Below are 21,403 nucleotides of genomic sequence, written 5' to 3'. Positions count from 1 at the left end.
CTAAATCCCTAGGTTTTGAAAGAAGAAGCTGCAGCGACGAAAGAGGCAGGTGAGCCGGCATCCTGACGAGACATCAGCGAGCAAATAATCCGCCATTGCCCGCGGTTCTATAGGCGAACGTGCAATCAGTGGAGAACAAACTGGAGAGACTATCCTAAACAATAAATGTTTTATATGCATCTCGCTGGATTTACCTCATTTTTACCAGCATGTCACCTGTGCAACTAGAGGCAACAAAACTGTAGATTACTTTTGATCCATACACAGAAACGCATACAAGGCCCTCCCTCGCCGTCCATATGGCAAATCAGACCATAACTAAAGACTAGAGCTGCTGCTTTCAAGAAGCGGGACACAAATCCGGACACCGAGACGACCTCAGACAAGCAATCAAACAAGCAAAGCGTCAATACAAGACTAAATTTGAATTCTACTATGCCAGCTCTGACGCTCAATGAATGTGGCAGGGCTTGCAAACTATCACAGATTACAAAGAAACCCATCCATGAGCTTCCCAGAGACATGAACCTACCAAATGAGCCAAATGGTTTCTATTCCCGTTTCAAGGCAAGCACCAGCTGTTCCGGACTACTTGTGTGACCTCGCTCTCCGTAGCCGATGTAAGCCTAGTTCAAGGCGACATTTGCACCACTGTGTGGTGCCATTACGTTTCGAAAATTTCAATACCACAATCATACACACCAGATAAAAAGATTCAACAGTACGTTTTATTACTTTTTCAAACAGCAAAGTAAAAAATACAACTGAAAAGTACAATATGTATTACCATTTTACTGTCGTACTCAACCAGTTCTATCCATTTTCAATGGATAATCCCCTTATTGAGACCATCAACAATACACCACAACCTAATCCACAAGGGAAAAAAATAATCAATCTAAATGACGAAGAACATTATTTTACAGCATTGTATACACAGAAAAAAATAATGATCAATACAGAGTACAAGATATCTTGCATGCCTCCAAGTAACTGGAGAAGTAAAGAGAAATGTTGGATATAGGCAGCTGCTGCTCCTTGAAAAGCATTGAACAACAAAGTCAGCATACCGTCACCTCACTTTCGTTCTCTTCCACCCTCTAAAATAGTTAAGCACAGAGAAAATACGATTTAATAAATACAACTTTGAATCTATCTTTACAGCATAATTTCAAAATTAACATTTCAGGAATATAACAGACAAACTTTGATTCTAGAAAATTATCTCAACATCAACAAAATAAACACAAGGTGTGATATATCATGTTTTTGGTTTTGGAAACGCTCACATTCAGTTTTAACACGTTTTTGAACATTCTCCAGCTCTCAGCCAATGACGTGTGACTACTTGTGGGGCTACTTGTGGGGGCGAAAGGCACCAATGACGTTAAAGAGAGGACAGCGAGCACAGCCCGTTGTCAAAGGGACATCATAACTAGCAGGGGGGGGATTGGTATAGTTTTCAGAGAGCCTCTGTTACGTTCACAAAACCTTGTGCAAATAAAGCTAAAAACAACACTCCCTGAAGGAGGAGAGCAGACAGAATCATGATAAAGATGTAGAAGTACACTGGAACAAAAAATAAGCTTAAATGACTGATATTCAAACCATTTGTGTGCTCATGGTTGAGACCATGACCCTGTCCAGAAACAATCCTTAGCCCCTAACTTCTATGCCAGGGGTTTTCAACCGGTGTGCCTTGAGGAACTTGAAACTTTTCCCTAATCTTATTTAAAAAATACTTTAAAACACTCAAACATTTCAAGTCCGGTGCACTCAGGCTGTAACATTTGTATCATCTGAGGGTTGCGCATCGCAAGCAAAGTCATTTGAATCATTTAAAAAAAAACTTTGCCTGTGACTGAGAACCACTAGCACGTCTGATTAAGCTTAGCTGTTCCACAGCCTCTGCCATAGAAAAATATGGGGAGCATGGCTTTATCGGTGGTTACATCTTTACAATGCAGAAAAAAACAAATCTCTAACCAAAACGGCTCAAAACTAATGACCTATTCCCCAAGAGCTACATTTTTGTAAATTTCTAGCACGGAGTCACGAGGCACTCTTGGATACACACAAATTAACCCTATTTATCTATAAGAAAAGCATTTGTTACAGAAAATAGCAGTTTGGGTGAAATGGGGGTCATTTCCACTAAAATCGATTCATAGGGATATTTTAGGTGTGCCACAGAATTTGTCTCACCTCAAGGTATGCCCCGGTTCAGAAAAGGTTGAGAACCACTGCTCTAGGTAGACACTTGGTGTAGACAGGACAACATGGTGGTAGCGCCGCCTTTCTCTCCGATAGGCTAGGTGGAATATTAGCCACATTGCTCACACCCATCCACTCCGTTCAAGTCTACACAAGTGCCTAGAGGATAGGGACTACGGGTTGTTTCTGAATTGGGCCCACAGACAGGTGATGCTGGAAGATCCAGAGGTAACAGGACGGGGGTGTTATAGTGCACAATCTGGAGAAAAGGGAGGCACAACCCAGTTATAGTAAAGTGATCCCTGGTTGGTCAGCCTGAGAAAGTCACCCATGTGACCATCTCCCCCATCACAGAAAATTACCCATTAGGACCCTGGTAAGCCGGAGTGTCACACTTCTACTAAACCACCCATCCCAACAATTAGATCCAGCCTCTTTCTCAGCTCGCTCCTCTTCCTGAGTCAACTTCCTCTCACAGCAGCGTCATGGCAGGCCAGTCACGTACGGCTTGTGGCGACGGCCATGGATGTCACTCTGCCTCAGCATCCTTGGGTCCAGCGTCAGTCTCTACCTTCACTACTGCCTCAGACTCTGCCACAGCCTCAGCATTCCCCACCTCAGCCTCGGTTTCAGCCTTAATCTCCACCACCACCACCTCTGCTTCATCCTCTGCCAACCCCACCGCAGCCTCGGTTTCAGCCATAACCTCCACCTCAGCCTCTACCTCGGTTTCAGCCTTAATCTCCACCACCACCACCACCTCTGCTTCATCCTCTGTCATCCCCACCTCAGACTCGGTTTCAGCCTTAACCCCCACCAACTCTACCATCACCACCCCAGCTTCAGACTTAAACTCTACTTCCTCTGCCTTGGTTTCAGCCTTAACCTCCACCTCAGCCTCTATCTCTGCCTCAGTTTCACCCTTAACCTCCACTACCTCAGTCTTGATTTCTACTTCCACCACCACCTCAGTCTCAGTCTTACCTTCCACCTCTGCTTCATCTTCCACCACCACCTCAGCTTCCACTAGAGCTTCTACCTCAGTTGCTGGTTCAGCCACCACTACCTCGGTCTCTACCAATGTTTCTGGTGGTTCCTCAGTCTCTGGTTCTGCCTCTACTAACATCTCTGGTGGTGCCTCTGCTTCGGCCTCTTCCTGTAGTTCTGTATCTGCTGGTACCTCTACCTCTGGTTCTGCCTCTACTAACATCTCTGGTGGTGCCTCTGCTGTGGCCTCTTCCTGTGGTTCTGTATCTGCTGCTACCTCTACCTCTGGTTCTGCCTCTACTAACATCTCTAGTGGTGCCTCTGCTTCGGCCTCTTCCTGTAGTTTTGTATCTGCTGCTACCTCTACCTCTGGCTCTGCCTCTACTAATGTTGCTGGTGGTGCCTCTGCTTCTACTTCTGGTTGTGGTTGGCTGTTCTTCCTGCAGATACCTGGAGAGAGAGAGAGAGAGAGAGAGAGAGAGAGAGAGAGAGAGAGAGAGAGAGAGAGTGTGAGTATGATTGGGTTAGCATGGAAGTGTCTCAGAGGCTCTTGTCAATGCTTATGCAGATGCATTCAGAGATGTGTGCATGACCAGTTAGCAGTGGAAATCTATTTTCGTTGCTCTCATTAAGTGTAGTTAGCTGCACACCCATGCTAAATTAAAACATGGATGTTCCCTGAGTAATGCAATTAGATAAAATAAATCTCAATTAAGCAGGAGGCTAAATCTATTTGCCATAATTGGTGGGGAGCTCTCATCATGTCTACCCAAATCAAAATCTTAGTGTTTAGAATTTTGCTGCAGCTCAGGAAAGACCTACTGTTGGACTGTTGGTGGCATCTCTGTGTGTACCTCTTTAAAATGTCTAATGCAATCTTTTTAGCTCAGAGATGTGAGGTTTTGCCTTGCTGTTGAATACCATGTACACACGTTATACTTAAGCAATTAGGCCCGAGGGAGTGTTATATGGCCAATATACCACAGTTAAGGGCTGTTCTTATGCACGGCCCAATGTGGAGTGCCTGGATACAGCCTTTAGATGTGGTATTATGGCCATATACCACAAACACCAATGGTGCCTTATTTCTATTATAAACTAATGTAATTAGAGCCGTAAAAATACATGTTTTGTCATACCCGTGGTATATGGTCTGTTATACCATGGCATATTGAATACTTGTTTCTGTTTGCCTTGAACGGCATTCTAGAGTGTGAATCATCTCCCTATAACTCCCTATATTATGCACGGTAGAATTCAATGGCCATAGTTAGTTCTTACATGATCTACGTTTGAGCTTCTTTTGAAAGCAAGTCAAATTGAAAACATGAGTGGCTTTGTTGAATTGTATTTTCATAATGGCAAGCTAGGACAGATGGTTTGGTTAGCTAAACGAGCAAGTATGTTTGTTTGCTTGTTACCTATAGCTATCTAGTAAACTTCCAAGCTACTACTTCAGTGGATGTTGAAAACATCAATTGGCAAATTAACACCTTTCTAGCGGCAAATGTGTTCAATTTTAGCCATGGTATAAAAGGGATAAACAACTTGGCGCTCTATACATTCTCTCAAATATAATTCAAATCCGTGGTAGGTCAGTTCCACTCCGCTAGCGCGTCGTGGAACACACCAATGTCATTCATAATTTTTTCCCATGGAACGCATAGCCCCTCGTTGATTATCGCTTACATATACCACGGCTGGCAGCCAATCAGCATTCTGGGCTCGAACCACCCAGTTTGTAGTTCCCAACATTAAACCCAGCACTTTGGACGTGTTAATATTTACCACACTTCCCCAAGCAGATCATTAATATGCAGTGTTTGACATCTAGATATAGAGCGGCAGCAGTCAAAACAACACCTGCACAACTCCGTCATCTCTGACAGGCTGAAAACAGGGGGTTGTGTGTATTAGGGGATGCAACAGAACATTTGTGTCATGTTTTGCAATAGAAAATGTGCATTTCTTATTAAACAAGTCCAGGTGTTGTGGCTTTTCTGACACAGTTTGCTCAGAAAAGCTCTGTGGGCAGACTTCAAATACAGATCTTAATAGGAGAAGTATGTAGAGAGAGAATTCTGCTTTGTGTTAGATTCTAGACCTCAGCAACATAGGTTACTTCTTGCCATTCGAGATGAATCACAATGTTTACTGATACAGCTCTCCAAATAATACCAAGGACCAAATAAAACTAGCTTAAATATTAACATGAACATAACGATGAGACACCAGCTAAACAAACTCAAGGTGTAGAGTCTGGGTAAAGGCAGAAATGTTTTGACAATCTGATTAAGTGTGCCAGGCAAGTTAAAGAAAATGACTATTTGAACCCATGTCCGGATGGGTGTAGCAGGGGGTGAATGTGTTGACATGTAGAGATGAGTCTCTCTGATGGATAGAGGCTGGGATCAGACAGTGGGGCTGGAGGGAAAGAGGGATGGAGGAGAGCAGGAAAAGAGAGATGGAGGAAATGAGAGAAAGAGGGATGAGGAGAGGAGGGAATGAGAGATGGAGGGGAGGGGAAGTAGCAGAAAAGCAATCCATCAGGGAGGAGAAGTAGTAGAAAAGCGATCCATCAGGGAGGAGACAGAAAGAGAGGAGAGGGTGGGGCATGGAGAGATAAATGGTAGGGCCTGCTACTCGGTCATCACTCAGCCTTCATGACACAGGCACGAAAACACACACACTAAAGGAACATACTCACTCAGGCTAGAACACATTTGTACACAGCACAAAAACAGACACACGCTTAACCACAAGCTTGATTATGTGTGAGCAAGCAAACCCTGTGTATTCCATATAGCATGGTCCCCCTCATCAGTACCTTCCCCCAGCATGTTCCAAAACCCCAGAGAGAAACCACAGTCACATTCCACAGCCTACCGCCTCAGACAACCCAGACTAGACCTGGGTTAAGAACATGAGTCAAATACTTACACATTTGAGGTGCACTTGATATGGAATAGTTGAGACTATTCCAAAGGTTCCATTGTACCAGGTAAACCAAATCAAGTGCAGCTCAAGTACCTGAAAGCATTCAACACACAGCATGTATATGACCCAGGGCCAAATCAGACTAGCCCGAGCCACACCGTGCCATGCCATATCATACCGGTTTAGAGGCCTTCCTTTTGTCATCTATTGTTGGGGGTGGAGACAGGACAGGGTGGAGTTTTTTATTTTATTTCTATTAGGAGGAACGCTGGGCGTTTATACCTGCAGGGGTGAGCACCAGGGCCTGCAGGATGTCCGACAGGGACACGATGCCCACGATCCGGGCATTCTCATCCACCACAACCAGCCTGTGGACCTGGGGACCAGAGGAGCAGGAATATTATAGGAGGAGAGGATCAAGGTTGGCAGAGAAAAGAGGAGAGGGTGCTATATTATATCTGAGACTGTGACAGGAGAGGGTGCTGTATTATATCTGAGACTGTGACAGGAGACGGTGCTATATTATATCTGAGACTGTGACAGGAGACGGTGCTATATTATATCTGAGACTGTGACAGGAGACGGTGCTATATTATATCTGAGACTGACAGGAGACGGTGCTGTATTATATCTGAGACTGACAGGAGACGGTGCTATATTATATCTGAGACTGACAGGAGACGGTGCTATATTATATCTGAGACTGTGACAGGAGACGGTGCTATATTATATCTGAGACTGTGACAAGAGACAGTGCAATATTATATCTGAGACTGACAGGAGACGGTGCTATATTATATCGGAGACTGTGACAAGAGACGGTGCTGAATTATATCTGAGACTGACAGGATACGGTGCTATATTATATCTGAGACTGTGACAAGAGACGGTGCTATATTAAATCTGAGACTGACAGGAGACGGTACTATATTATATCTGAGACTGTGACAAGAGACGGTGCTGAATTATATCTGAGACTGACAGGAGACGGTGCTATATTATATCTGAGACTGTGACAAGAGACGGTGCTGAATTATATCTGAGACTGACAGGAGACGGTGCTATATTATATCTGAGACTGACAGGAGACGGTGCTATATTATATCTGAGACTGTGACAAGAGACGGTGCTGAATTATATCTGAGACTGACAGGAGACGGTGCTATATTATATCTGAGACTGACAGTGCTATATTATATCTGAGACTGACAGTGCTATATTATATCTGAGACTGACAGGAGACGGTGCTGTATTATATCTGAGACTGACAGGAGACGGTGCTATATTATATCTGAGACTGTGACAAGAGACGGTGCTGTATTATATCTGAGACTGACAGGAGACGGTGTTATATTATATCTGAGACTGACAGTGCTATATTATATCTGAGACTGACAGTGCTATATTATATCTGAGACAGACAGTGCTATATTATATCTGAGACTGTGACAGGAGACGGTGCTATATTATATCTGAGACTGACAGGAGACGGTGCTATATTATATCTGAGACTGTGACAGGAGACGGTGCTATATTATATATGAGACTGACAGGAGACGGTGCTATATTATATCTGAGACTGACATGAGACGGTGCTATATTATATCTGAGAATGTGACAGGAGACAGTGCTATATTATATCTGAGACTGTGACAGGAGAGGGTGCTATATTATATCGGAGACTGACACGAGACGGGGCTATATTATATCTGAGACTGACAGGAGACGGTGCTATATTATATCTGAGACTGACAGGAGACGGTGCTATATTATATCTGAGACTGACAGGAGACGGTGCTATATTATATCTGAGACTGACAGGAGACGGTGCTATATTATATCTGAGACTGACAGGAGACGGTGGTATATTATATCTGAGACTGACAGGAGACGGTGCTATATTATATCTGAGACTGTGACAAGAGACGGTGCTGTATTATATCTGAGACTGACAGGAGACGGTGCTATATTATATCTGAGACTGACAGTGCTATATTATATCTGAGACTGACGGTGCTATATTATATCTGAGACTGACGGTGCTATATTATATCTGAGACTGACAGGAGACAGTGCTATATTATATCAGACTGACAGGAGACGGTGCTATATTATATCTGAGACTGTGACAGGAGACGGTGCTATATTATATCTGAGACTGACAGGAGACGGTGCTATATTATATCTGAGACTGACAGGAAACGGTGCTATATTATATCTGAGACTGACAGGAGACGGTGCTATATTATATCTGAGACTGTGACAAGAGACGGTGCTGTATTATATCTGAGACTGACAGGAGACGGTGCTATATTATATCTGAGACTGACAGTGCTATTTTATATCTGAGACTGACAGTGTTATATTATATCTGAGACTGACAGTGCTATATTATATCTGAGACTGACGGTGCTGAATTATATCTGAGACTGACAGGAGACGGTGCTATATTATATCTGAGACTGTGACAAGAGACGGTGCTGAATTATATCTGAGACTGACAGGAGACGGTGCTATATTATATCTGAGACTGACAGGAGACGGTGCTATATTATATCTGAGACTGTGACAAGAGACGGTGCTGAATTATATCTGAGACTGACAGGAGACGGTGCTATATTATATCTGAGACTGACAGTGCTATATTATATCTGAGACTGACAGTGCTATATTATATCTGAGACTGACAGGAGACGGTGCTGTATTATATCTGAGACTGACAGGAGACGGTGCTATATTATATCTGAGACTGTGACAAGAGACGGTGCTGTATTATATCTGAGACTGACAGGAGACGGTGTTATATTATATCTGAGACTGACAGTGCTATATTATATCTGAGACTGACAGTGCTATATTATATCTGAGACAGACAGTGCTATATTATATCTGAGACTGTGACAGGAGACGGTGCTATATTATATCTGAGACTGACAGGAGACGGTGCTATATTATATCTGAGACTGTGACAGGAGACGGTGCTATATTATATATGAGACTGACAGGAGACGGTGCTATATTATATCTGAGACTGACATGAGACGGTGCTATATTATATCTGAGAATGTGACAGGAGACAGTGCTATATTATATCTGAGACTGTGACAGGAGAGGGTGCTATATTATATCGGAGACTGACACGAGACGGGGCTATATTATATCTGAGACTGACAGGAGACGGTGCTATATTATATCTGAGACTGACAGGAGACGGTGCTATATTATATCTGAGACTGACAGGAGACGGTGCTATATTATATCTGAGACTGACAGGAGACGGTGCTATATTATATCTGAGACTGACAGGAGACGGTGGTATATTATATCTGAGACTGACAGGAGACGGTGCTATATTATATCTGAGACTGTGACAAGAGACGGTGCTGTATTATATCTGAGACTGACAGGAGACGGTGCTATATTATATCTGAGACTGACAGTGCTATATTATATCTGAGACTGACGGTGCTATATTATATCTGAGACTGACGGTGCTATATTATATCTGAGACTGACAGGAGACAGTGCTATATTATATCAGACTGACAGGAGACGGTGCTATATTATATCTGAGACTGTGACAGGAGACGGTGCTATATTATATCTGAGACTGACAGGAGACGGTGCTATATTATATCTGAGACTGACAGGAAACGGTGCTATATTATATCTGAGACTGACAGGAGACGGTGCTATATTATATCTGAGACTGTGACAAGAGACGGTGCTGTATTATATCTGAGACTGACAGGAGACGGTGCTATATTATATCTGAGACTGACAGTGCTATTTTATATCTGAGACTGACAGTGTTATATTATATCTGAGACTGACAGTGCTATATTATATCTGAGACTGACGGTGCTATATTATATCTGAGACTGACAGGAGACGGTGCTATATTATATCTGAGACTGACAGGAGACGGTGCTATATTATATCTGAGACTGTGACAAGAGACGGTGCTATATTATATCTGAGACTGTGACAGGAGACGGTGCTATATTATATCTGAGACTGTGACAGGAGAGGGTGCTATATTATATCTGAGACTGACAGGAGACGGTGCTGTATTATATCTGAGACTGTGACAGGAGACGGTGCTATATTATATCAGACTGACAGGAGACGGTGCTATATTATATCTGAGACTGTGACAGGAGACGGTGCTATATTATATCTGAGACTGTGACAAGAGACGGTGCTGTATTATATCTGAGACTGACAGGAGACGGTGCTATATTATATCTGAGACTGACAGTGCTATATTATATCTGAGACTGACGGTGCTATATTATATCTGAGACTGACGGTGCTATATTATATCTGAGACTGACAGGAGACAGTGCTATATTATATCAGACTGACAGGAGACGGTGCTATATTATATCTGAGACTGTGACAGGAGACGGTGCTATATTATATCTGAGACTGACAGGAGACGGTGCTATATTATATCTGAGACTGACAGGAAACGGTGCTATATTATATCTGAGACTGACAGGAGACGGTGCTATATTATATCTGAGACTGTGACAAGAGACGGTGCTGTATTATATCTGAGACTGACAGGAGACGGTGCTATATTATATCTGAGACTGACAGTGCTATTTTATATCTGAGACTGACAGTGTTATATTATATCTGAGACTGACAGTGCTATATTATATCTGAGACTGACGGTGCTATATTATATCTGAGACTGACAGGAGACGGTGCTATATTATATCTGAGACTGACAGGAGACGGTGCTATATTATATCTGAGACTGTGACAAGAGACGGTGCTATATTATATCTGAGACTGTGACAGGAGACGGTGCTATATTATATCTGAGACTGACAGGAGACGGTGCTATATTATATCTGAGACTGACAGGAGACGGTGCTATATTATATCTGAGACTGTGACAAGAGACGGTGCTGTATTATATCTGAGACTGACAGGAGACGGTGCTATATTATATCTGAGACTGACAGTGCTATTTTATATCTGAGACTGACAGTGTTATATTATATCTGAGACTGACAGTGCTATATTATATCTGAGACTGACGGTGCTATATTATATCTGAGACTGACAGGAGACGGTGCTATATTATATCTGAGACTGACAGGAGACGGTGCTATATTATATCTGAGACTGTGACAAGAGACGGTGCTATATTATATCTGAGACTGTGACAGGAGACGGTGCTATATTATATCTGAGACTGTGACAGGAGAGGGTGCTATATTATATCTGAGACTGACAGGAGACGGTGCTGTATTATATCTGAGACTGTGACAGGAGAGGGTGCTATATTATATCAGACTGACAGGAGACGGTGCTATATTATATCTGAGACTGTGACAGGAGACGGTGCTATATTATATCAGACTGACAGGAGACGGTGCTATATTATATCTGAGACTGTGACAGGAGACGGTGCTATATTATATCTGAGACTGTGACAAGAGACAGTGCAATATTATATCTGAGACTGACAGGAGACGGTGCTGTATTATATCTGAGACTGTGACAGGAGAGGGTGCTATATTATATCAGACTGACAGGAGACGGTGCTATATTATATCTGAGACTGTGACAGGAGACGGTGCTATATTATATCTGAGACTGTGACAAGAGACAGTGCAATATTATATCTGAGACTGACAGGAGACGGTGCTATATTATTTCGGAGACTGTGACAAAAGACGGTGCTGTATTATATCTGAGACTGTGACAAGAGACGGTGCTGAATTATATCTGAGAATGACAGGAGACGGTGCTATATTATATCTGAGACTGACAGGAGACGGTGCTATATTATATCTGAGACTGACAGTGCTATATTATATCTGAGACTGACAGTGCTATATTATATCTGAGACTGACAGGAGACGGTGCTATATTATATCTGAGACTGTGACAAGAGACGGTGCTATATTATATCTGAGACTGTGACAGGAGACGGTGCTGTATTATATCTGAGACTGACAGGAGACGGTGCTATATTATATCTGAGACTGACAGGAGACGGTGCTATATTATATCTGAGACTGTGACAGGAGACGGTGCTATATTATATCTGAGACTGTGACAAGAGACAGTGCAATATTATATCTGAGACTGACAGGAGACGGTGCTATATTATATCGGAGACTGTGACAAGAGACGGTGCTGAATTATATCTGAGACTGACAGGATACGGTGCTATATTATATCTGAGACTGTGACAAGAGACGGTGCTATATTAAATCTGAGACTGACAGGAGACGGTACTATATTATATCTGAGACTGTGACAAGAGACGGTGCTGAATTATATCTGAGACTGACAGGAGACGGTGCTATATTATATCTGAGACTGTGACAAGAGACGGTGCTGAATTATATCTGAGACTGACAGGAGACGGTGCTATATTATATCTGAGACTGACAGGAGACGGTGCTATATTATATCTGAGACTGTGACAAGAGACGGTGCTGAATTATATCTGAGACTGACAGGAGACGGTGCTATATTATATCTGAGACTGACAGTGCTATATTATATCTGAGACTGACAGTGCTATATTATATCTGAGACTGACAGGAGACGGTGCTGTATTATATCTGAGACTGACAGGAGACGGTGCTATATTATATCTGAGACTGTGACAAGAGACGGTGCTGTATTATATCTGAGACTGACAGGAGACGGTGTTATATTATATCTGAGACTGACAGTGCTATATTATATCTGAGACTGACAGTGCTATATTATATCTGAGACAGACAGTGCTATATTATATCTGAGACTGTGACAGGAGACGGTGCTATATTATATCTGAGACTGACAGGAGACGGTGCTATATTATATCTGAGACTGTGACAGGAGACGGTGCTATATTATATATGAGACTGACAGGAGACGGTGCTATATTATATCTGAGACTGACATGAGACGGTGCTATATTATATCTGAGAATGTGACAGGAGACAGTGCTATATTATATCTGAGACTGTGACAGGAGAGGGTGCTATATTATATCGGAGACTGACACGAGACGGGGCTATATTATATCTGAGACTGACAGGAGACGGTGCTATATTATATCTGAGACTGACAGGAGACGGTGCTATATTATATCTGAGACTGACAGGAGACGGTGCTATATTATATCTGAGACTGACAGGAGACGGTGCTATATTATATCTGAGACTGACAGGAGACGGTGGTATATTATATCTGAGACTGACAGGAGACGGTGCTATATTATATCTGAGACTGTGACAAGAGACGGTGCTGTATTATATCTGAGACTGACAGGAGACGGTGCTATATTATATCTGAGACTGACAGTGCTATATTATATCTGAGACTGACGGTGCTATATTATATCTGAGACTGACGGTGCTATATTATATCTGAGACTGACAGGAGACAGTGCTATATTATATCAGACTGACAGGAGACGGTGCTATATTATATCTGAGACTGTGACAGGAGACGGTGCTATATTATATCTGAGACTGACAGGAGACGGTGCTATATTATATCTGAGACTGACAGGAAACGGTGCTATATTATATCTGAGACTGACAGGAGACGGTGCTATATTATATCTGAGACTGTGACAAGAGACGGTGCTGTATTATATCTGAGACTGACAGGAGACGGTGCTATATTATATCTGAGACTGACAGTGCTATTTTATATCTGAGACTGACAGTGTTATATTATATCTGAGACTGACAGTGCTATATTATATCTGAGACTGACGGTGCTATATTATATCTGAGACTGACAGGAGACGGTGCTATATTATATCTGAGACTGACAGGAGACGGTGCTATATTATATCTGAGACTGTGACAAGAGACGGTGCTATATTATATCTGAGACTGTGACAGGAGACGGTGCTATATTATATCTGAGACTGTGACAGGAGAGGGTGCTATATTATATCTGAGACTGACAGGAGACGGTGCTGTATTATATCTGAGACTGTGACAGGAGACGGTGCTATATTATATCAGACTGACAGGAGACGGTGCTATATTATATCTGAGACTGTGACAGGAGACGGTGCTATATTATATCTGAGACTGTGACAAGAGACGGTGCTGTATTATATCTGAGACTGACAGGAGACGGTGCTATATTATATCTGAGACTGACAGTGCTATATTATATCTGAGACTGACGGTGCTATATTATATCTGAGACTGACGGTGCTATATTATATCTGAGACTGACAGGAGACAGTGCTATATTATATCAGACTGACAGGAGACGGTGCTATATTATATCTGAGACTGTGACAGGAGACGGTGCTATATTATATCTGAGACTGACAGGAGACGGTGCTATATTATATCTGAGACTGACAGGAAACGGTGCTATATTATATCTGAGACTGACAGGAGACGGTGCTATATTATATCTGAGACTGTGACAAGAGACGGTGCTGTATTATATCTGAGACTGACAGGAGACGGTGCTATATTATATCTGAGACTGACAGTGCTATTTTATATCTGAGACTGACAGTGTTATATTATATCTGAGACTGACAGTGCTATATTATATCTGAGACTGACGGTGCTATATTATATCTGAGACTGACAGGAGACGGTGCTATATTATATCTGAGACTGACAGGAGACGGTGCTATATTATATCTGAGACTGACAAGAGACGGTGCTATATTATATCTGAGACTGTGACAGGAGACGGTGCTATATTATATCTGAGACTGACAGGAGACGGTGCTATATTATATCTGAGACTGACAGGAGACGGTGCTATATTATATCTGAGACTGTGACAAGAGACGGTGCTGTATTATATCTGAGACTGACAGGAGACGGTGCTATATTATATCTGAGACTGACAGTGCTATTTTATATCTGAGACTGACAGTGTTATATTATATCTGAGACTGACAGTGCTATATTATATCTGAGACTGACGGTGCTATATTATATCTGAGACTGACAGGAGACGGTGCTATATTATATCTGAGACTGACAGGAGACGGTGCTATATTATATCTGAGACTGTGACAAGAGACGGTGCTATATTATATCTGAGACTGACAGGAGACGGTGCTATATTATATCTGAGACTGTGACAGGAGAGGGTGCTATATTATATCTGAGACTGACAGGAGACGGTGCTGTATTATATCTGAGACTGTGACAGGAGAGGGTGCTATATTATATCAGACTGACAGGAGACGGTGCTATATTATATCTGAGACTGTGACAGGAGACGGTGCTATATTATATCAGACTGACAGGAGACGGTGCTATATTATATCTGAGACTGTGACAGGAGACGGTGCTATATTATATCTGAGACTGTGACAAGAGACAGTGCAATATTATATCTGAGACTGACAGGAGACGGTGCTGTATTATATCTGAGACTGTGACAGGAGAGGGTGCTATATTATATCAGACTGACAGGAGACGGTGCTATATTATATCTGAGACTGTGACAGGAGACGGTGCTATATTATATCTGAGACTGTGACAAGAGACAGTGCAATATTATATCTGAGACTGACAGGAGACGGTGCTATATTATTTCGGAGACTGTGACAAAAGACGGTGCTGTATTATATCTGAGACTGTGACAAGAGACGGTGCTGAATTATATCTGAGACTGACAGGAGACGGTGCTATATTATATCTGAGACTGACAGGAGACGGTGCTATATTATATCTGAGACTGACAGTGCTATATTATATCTGAGACTGACAGTGCTATATTATATCTGAGACTGACAGGAGACGGTGCTATATTATATCTGAGACTGTGACAAGAGACGGTGCTATATTATATCTGAGACTGTGACAGGAGACGGTGCTATATTATATCTGAGACTGACAGGAGACGGTGCTATATTATATCTGAGACTGACAGGAGACGGTGCTATATTATATCTGAGACTGTGACAAGAGACGGTGCTGTATTATATCTGAGACTGACAGGAGACGGTGCTATATTATATCTGAGACTGACAGTGCTATTTTATATCTGAGACTGACAGTGTTATATTATATCTGAGACTGACAGTGCTATATTATATCTGAGACTGACGGTGCTATATTATATCTGAGACTGACAGGAGACGGTGCTATATTATATCTGAGACTGACAGGAGACGGTGCTATATTATATCTGAGACTGTGACAAGAGACGGTGCTATATTATATCTGAGACTGTGACAGGAGACGGTGCTATATTATATCTGAGACTGTGACAGGAGAGGGTGCTATATTATATCTGAGACTGACAGGAGACGGTGCTGTATTATATCTGAGACTGTGACAGGAGAGGGTGCTATATTATATCAGACTGACAGGAGACGGTGCTATATTATATCTGAGACTGTGACAGGAGACGGTGCTATATTATATCAGACTGACAGGAGACGGTGCTATATTATATCTGAGACTGTGACAGGAGACGGTGCTATATTATATCTGAGACTGTGACAAGAGACAGTGCAATATTATATCTGAGACTGACAGGAGACGGTGCTGTATTATATCTGAGACTGTGACAGGAGAGGGTGCTATATTATATCAGACTGACAGGAGACGGTGCTATATTATATCTGAGACTGTGACAGGAGACGGTGCTATATTATATCTGAGACTGTGACAAGAGACAGTGCAATATTATATCTGAGACTGACAGGAGACGGTGCTATATTATTTCGGAGACTGTGACAAAAGACGGTGCTGTATTATATCTGAGACTGTGACAAGAGACGGTGCTGAATTATATCTGAGACTGACAGGAGACGGTGCTATATTATATCTGAGACTGACAGGAGACGGTGCTATATTATATCTGAGACTGACAGTGCTATATTATATCTGAGACTGACAGTGCTATATTATATCTGAGACTGACTGGAGACGGTGCTGTATTATATCTGAGACTGACAGTGCTATATTATATCTGAGACTGACAGTGCTATATTATATCTGAGACTGACTGGAGACGGTGCTGAATTATATCAGACTGACAGGAGACGGTGCTATATTATATCTGAGACTGACAGTGCTATATTATATCTGAGACTGACTGGAGACAGTGCTGTATTATATCTGAGACTGACAGGAGACGGTGCTATATTATATCTGAGACTGTGACAAGAGACGGTGCTGTATTATATCTGAGACTGACAGGAGACGGTGTTATATTATATCTGAGACTGACAGCGCTATATTATATCTGAGACTGACAGTGCTATATTATATCTGAGACAGACAGTGCTATATTATATCTGAGACTGTGACAGGAGACGGTGCTATATTATATCTGAGACTGACAGGAGACGGTGCTATATTATATCTGAGACTGTGACAGGAGACGGTGCTATATTATATCTGAGACTGACAGGAGACGGTGCTATATTATATCTGAGACTGACATGAGACAGTGCTATATTATATCTGAGACTGTGACAGGAGACAGTGCTATATTATATCTGAGACTGACAGGAGAGGGTGCTATATTATATCGGAGACTGACACGAGACGGGGCTATATTATATCTGAGACTGACAGGAGACGGTGCTATATTATATCTGAGACTGACAGGAGACGGTGCTATATTATATCTGAGACTGACAGGAGACGGTGGTATATTATATCTGAGACTGACAGGAGACGGTGCTATATTATATCTGAGACTGACAGGAGACGGTGCTATATTATATCTGAGACTGACAGGAGACGGTGGTATATTATATCTGAGACTGTGACAAGAGACGGTGCTGTATTATATCTGAGACTGACAGGAGACGGTGCTATATTATATCTGAGACTGACAGTGCTATATTATATCTGAGACTGACGGTGCTATATTATATCTGAGACTGACGGTGCTATATTATATCTGAGACTGTGACAGGAGACAGTGCTATATTATATCAGACTGACAGGAGACGGTGCTATATTATATCTGAGACTGTGACAGGAGACGGTGCTATATTATATCTGAGACTGTGACAGGAGACGGTGCTATATTATATCTGAGACTGACAGGAGACGGTGCTATATTATATCTGAGACTGACAGGAGACGGTGCTATATTATATCTGAGACTGTGACAAGAGACGGTGCTATATTATATCTGAGACTGTGACAGGAGACGGTGCTATATTATATCTGAGACTGTGACAGGAGAGGGTGCTATATTATATCTGAGACTGACAGGAGACGGTGCTGTATTATATCTGAGACTGTGACAGGAGAGGGTGCTATATTATATCAGACTGACAGGAGACGGTGCTATATTATATCTGAGACTGTGACAGGAGACGGTGCTGTATTATATCTGAGACTGACAGGAGAGGGTTTTGAAGGTCTGGTGTGTGTGTGAGACAGTCACCTCTGCTTTGACTATCCTGTCCACGATGGTCTCCAGTGTCTCGAGCCGGTTGCACTTCATGACGCCCTCAAAGTACTGTGAGCGATGCCTCAGAGCCTGGGTCACCGTGATGTCCAGGTTGTTGTAGGTCTTCTCAGCAGCAAGGTTCTACACACAGTAAAGACAAACAACTACTCAGTCCATCTCTGAACATTCACTTATGATAAGAAATATTCATCAACATTGAATTAGTCAACTTTTTAAACAGGTGTTTGATGAAGTATTTCATTAAATGTTTAGGAAAGGGATACATTTTTAAAAATGTATTTAAGAAAGAAAAGGGTTACTTACAATGACATCAAACTTGGAATAGATATCCACTACCTTTCCTGAAAAGTGGAAAAACCAAAGAGATTCACAATTCGGCTAAAACCATACAACCGACACGTACGGCACTTACACAAATGACTGATTGGCTGAAAGAAATTGATAATAGTCCATAGTCAGCTTGTGGAAACTTTCGTTAGACTTCAATGCAGCTTATGACATTATCGATCATCATCATTGAAAAACTTGTATTATTGCTTTTTATCCCCTGCTACATCGTGGATGGAGAGTTACCTGTCTAACAGAACACAGAGGGTGTTCCTTAACGGAGGCCTCTCCAACATAATCCAGGTAGAGTCTGGCATTCCCGATGGCAGTTGTCTAGGCCCCTTTTTTCAATCTTTACTAATGACCTGGCACTGAGTAAAGCCTTTTTGTCTATGTATGCTGATGACTCAACATCATGACTCAACAGCATACTCAATACCCCAGCAAGTGAAATCCCCGCAACACTTAGAGCTGCAGTCCGTTTCAGAATGGGTGGCTTGTAATAAACTAGTACTAAATATTTCAAAAAACTAAAAAGCACTGTATTTGGGAAAAACCATTCCCTAAACCTCAACAAAATGTTGTAATGAATAATGTGAAAATTGAGCAAGTGGAGGAGACTAAACTGCTTGGAGTAATCCTGGATGTAAAACTGTAATGGTCAAAACATATTGACGCAACGGTAGCTAAGATGGGGAGAAGTCTGTCCATAATAAAGCACTGCTCTGCTTTCTTGATATTGCCATCAACAAAACAAGTCCTACAGGCCCTAGTTCTGTCGCACCTGGACTACTGCCCAGTCATGTGGTCAAGTGCCACAAAGAGGAACATAGGTAAATTACACTTTGCACTGAACAGAGCAGCACGGCTGGCCCTTAAATGTACATGGAGAGCTAACATCATGCATTTCAATCTCTCCTGGTTCAAATTACAGGAGAGATTGAATGCATCACTATATGTCTTTGAGAGGTATTGACATGTTGAAAGCACCGAGCAGTCTGTTCAAACGACTAGCACACAGCTTAGAGACCCATGCCTACCCCACAAGACATTCCACCGGGGGTCTCTTCAGTCCCCAAGTCCAGAACACACTCCAGGAAACACAGTACTACATAGAGCCATGACTACATGGAACTCCTATTCCACATCAAGTAACTCATGCAAGCAGTAAAATCTGATCAACACTAAACCTTATGGTGCAACGCGGACTGTGAAGAGACACACACACACTCCACACAAACGCACATTGTAATATTGTTGTATGGTGGTATTATAAATGTTGTATTGTCGATATGTAGTGGTGTAATAATGTTATATGATGTACTGTTTTATATGTAATCTAAGTGCCTAAATGTGTTTGGACCCCAGGAAGAGTAGCTGCTGTCTTGGCAGGGGATCTCTAATAAATACAAAATACACCACCGCACGTCTGCTCAGCCTGAAGCACACACACACCTGACTCGTCCACCACTGGCAGTGCGGACACCCTCCGGTCCACAAAGATGTTGAGGGCCTTGATGATGGGTGTGTTGGGGTGGATGAAGGCGATGTTGTGGTAGGTCCCGATGGTTAGTTCCTCCAAAGTCTGCTTCATAAAGGCAGGCTTGGGCATCTCGCACACCTGCCACATATTCATAAGGGAGAAAACGTTTGGAAATTCTTATTAACATTGACTGAAACCAGGCAGAACTACCAATGAGAAACACTTTTCAAAATGTTGTAAAAGGTTTTTGGTTGCGTGACCTAATAAACATGAGATAGGAGAGATGGGACAAAGCACTTTAGGACTAAACTGGTTTCACCTCCATTTGACTGTCTAATGTAGTGTCAGCAGTCTTTCCATCAGTCTACCGGTCCCATTTTTGATATTGTCCATGTCTGTCTGACCTTCTTGCATGCCCTGCTCATATTACCATGAATGTCTGCCGGTCTATTTTTCAGTCCGTCTGTCTCATTCTCTATGTCTGTCTGTCTGTCGGTCGGTCTTGTATTCTGTCTGTCTATACCTGTGTGTGTGCAATCACCTGGTCTATCAGTTCCTTAGTGCGGCAGGTAGCCTAGAAATTAAGAGCGTTAGGTCAGTAACCAAAAGGTCACTGGTTCGAATCCCAGAGCCGGCAAGGTAGGAAAAAAAAAATCTGCCATTCTGCCCTTGAGCAAGGCAATTAACCCCCAAACACAGCACACACATTTCAGTTGAAGGCATTCAGTTGTGCAACTGACTAGGTATCCCCTTTCTCCTAACCCGCGACAGACGGATGTCCTTCTGTCAAGTAGGTTCATATTTCCTAACGTCTTTCCTGTGGTCTACTTTATTATGCAGAGATACATTTCACACTCCCTTCTACAGGTCAGACACCTTCGCCTAGACAAGACTGCTTCTCTAGCCAGCAGCCTGCTACAGTACTACCTTAACGCAACCAAGTCATTCATTTATTAAACAACATTTCATTAATTAACGGATTGAATGAATATAAAATCGTTTCCTGAATTAGTGGATTTGAAACTGTTAACTGCGTTATATAGTCAC

General features: G+C 42.3%; 1 protein-coding gene across 4 annotated transcripts in view; it reads right to left on the bottom strand.

The window, feature by feature from the left end:
- Positions 1-706: 706 nt before the first annotated feature.
- Positions 707-21,403, bottom strand: part of LOC110489719 (5'-AMP-activated protein kinase subunit gamma-2) — a 104,514-nt gene continuing 83,817 nt past the window's right edge. For all 4 annotated transcript variants that reach the window (XM_036943912.1, XM_036943913.1, XM_036943914.1 and 1 more), the window contains 5 exons: positions 20,329-20,494; positions 18,850-18,887; positions 18,520-18,666; positions 6,421-6,514; positions 707-3,651 (listed from right to left, as the gene is read on the bottom strand). In XM_036943912.1, the coding sequence (XP_036799807.1) occupies positions 2,744-3,651; positions 6,421-6,514; positions 18,520-18,666; positions 18,850-18,887; positions 20,329-20,494 (1,353 nt within the window). In that variant the 3' untranslated portion in view covers positions 707-2,743. The remainder of the gene's footprint in view (positions 3,652-6,420; positions 6,515-18,519; positions 18,667-18,849; positions 18,888-20,328; positions 20,495-21,403) is intronic.

This window comes from Oncorhynchus mykiss, chromosome 15 (assembly GCF_013265735.2).
Source record: "Oncorhynchus mykiss isolate Arlee chromosome 15, USDA_OmykA_1.1, whole genome shotgun sequence".
Classification (NCBI taxonomy): domain Eukaryota; kingdom Metazoa; phylum Chordata; class Actinopteri; order Salmoniformes; family Salmonidae; genus Oncorhynchus; species Oncorhynchus mykiss.
This window is presented reverse-complemented; position numbering and strand designations above follow the sequence as displayed.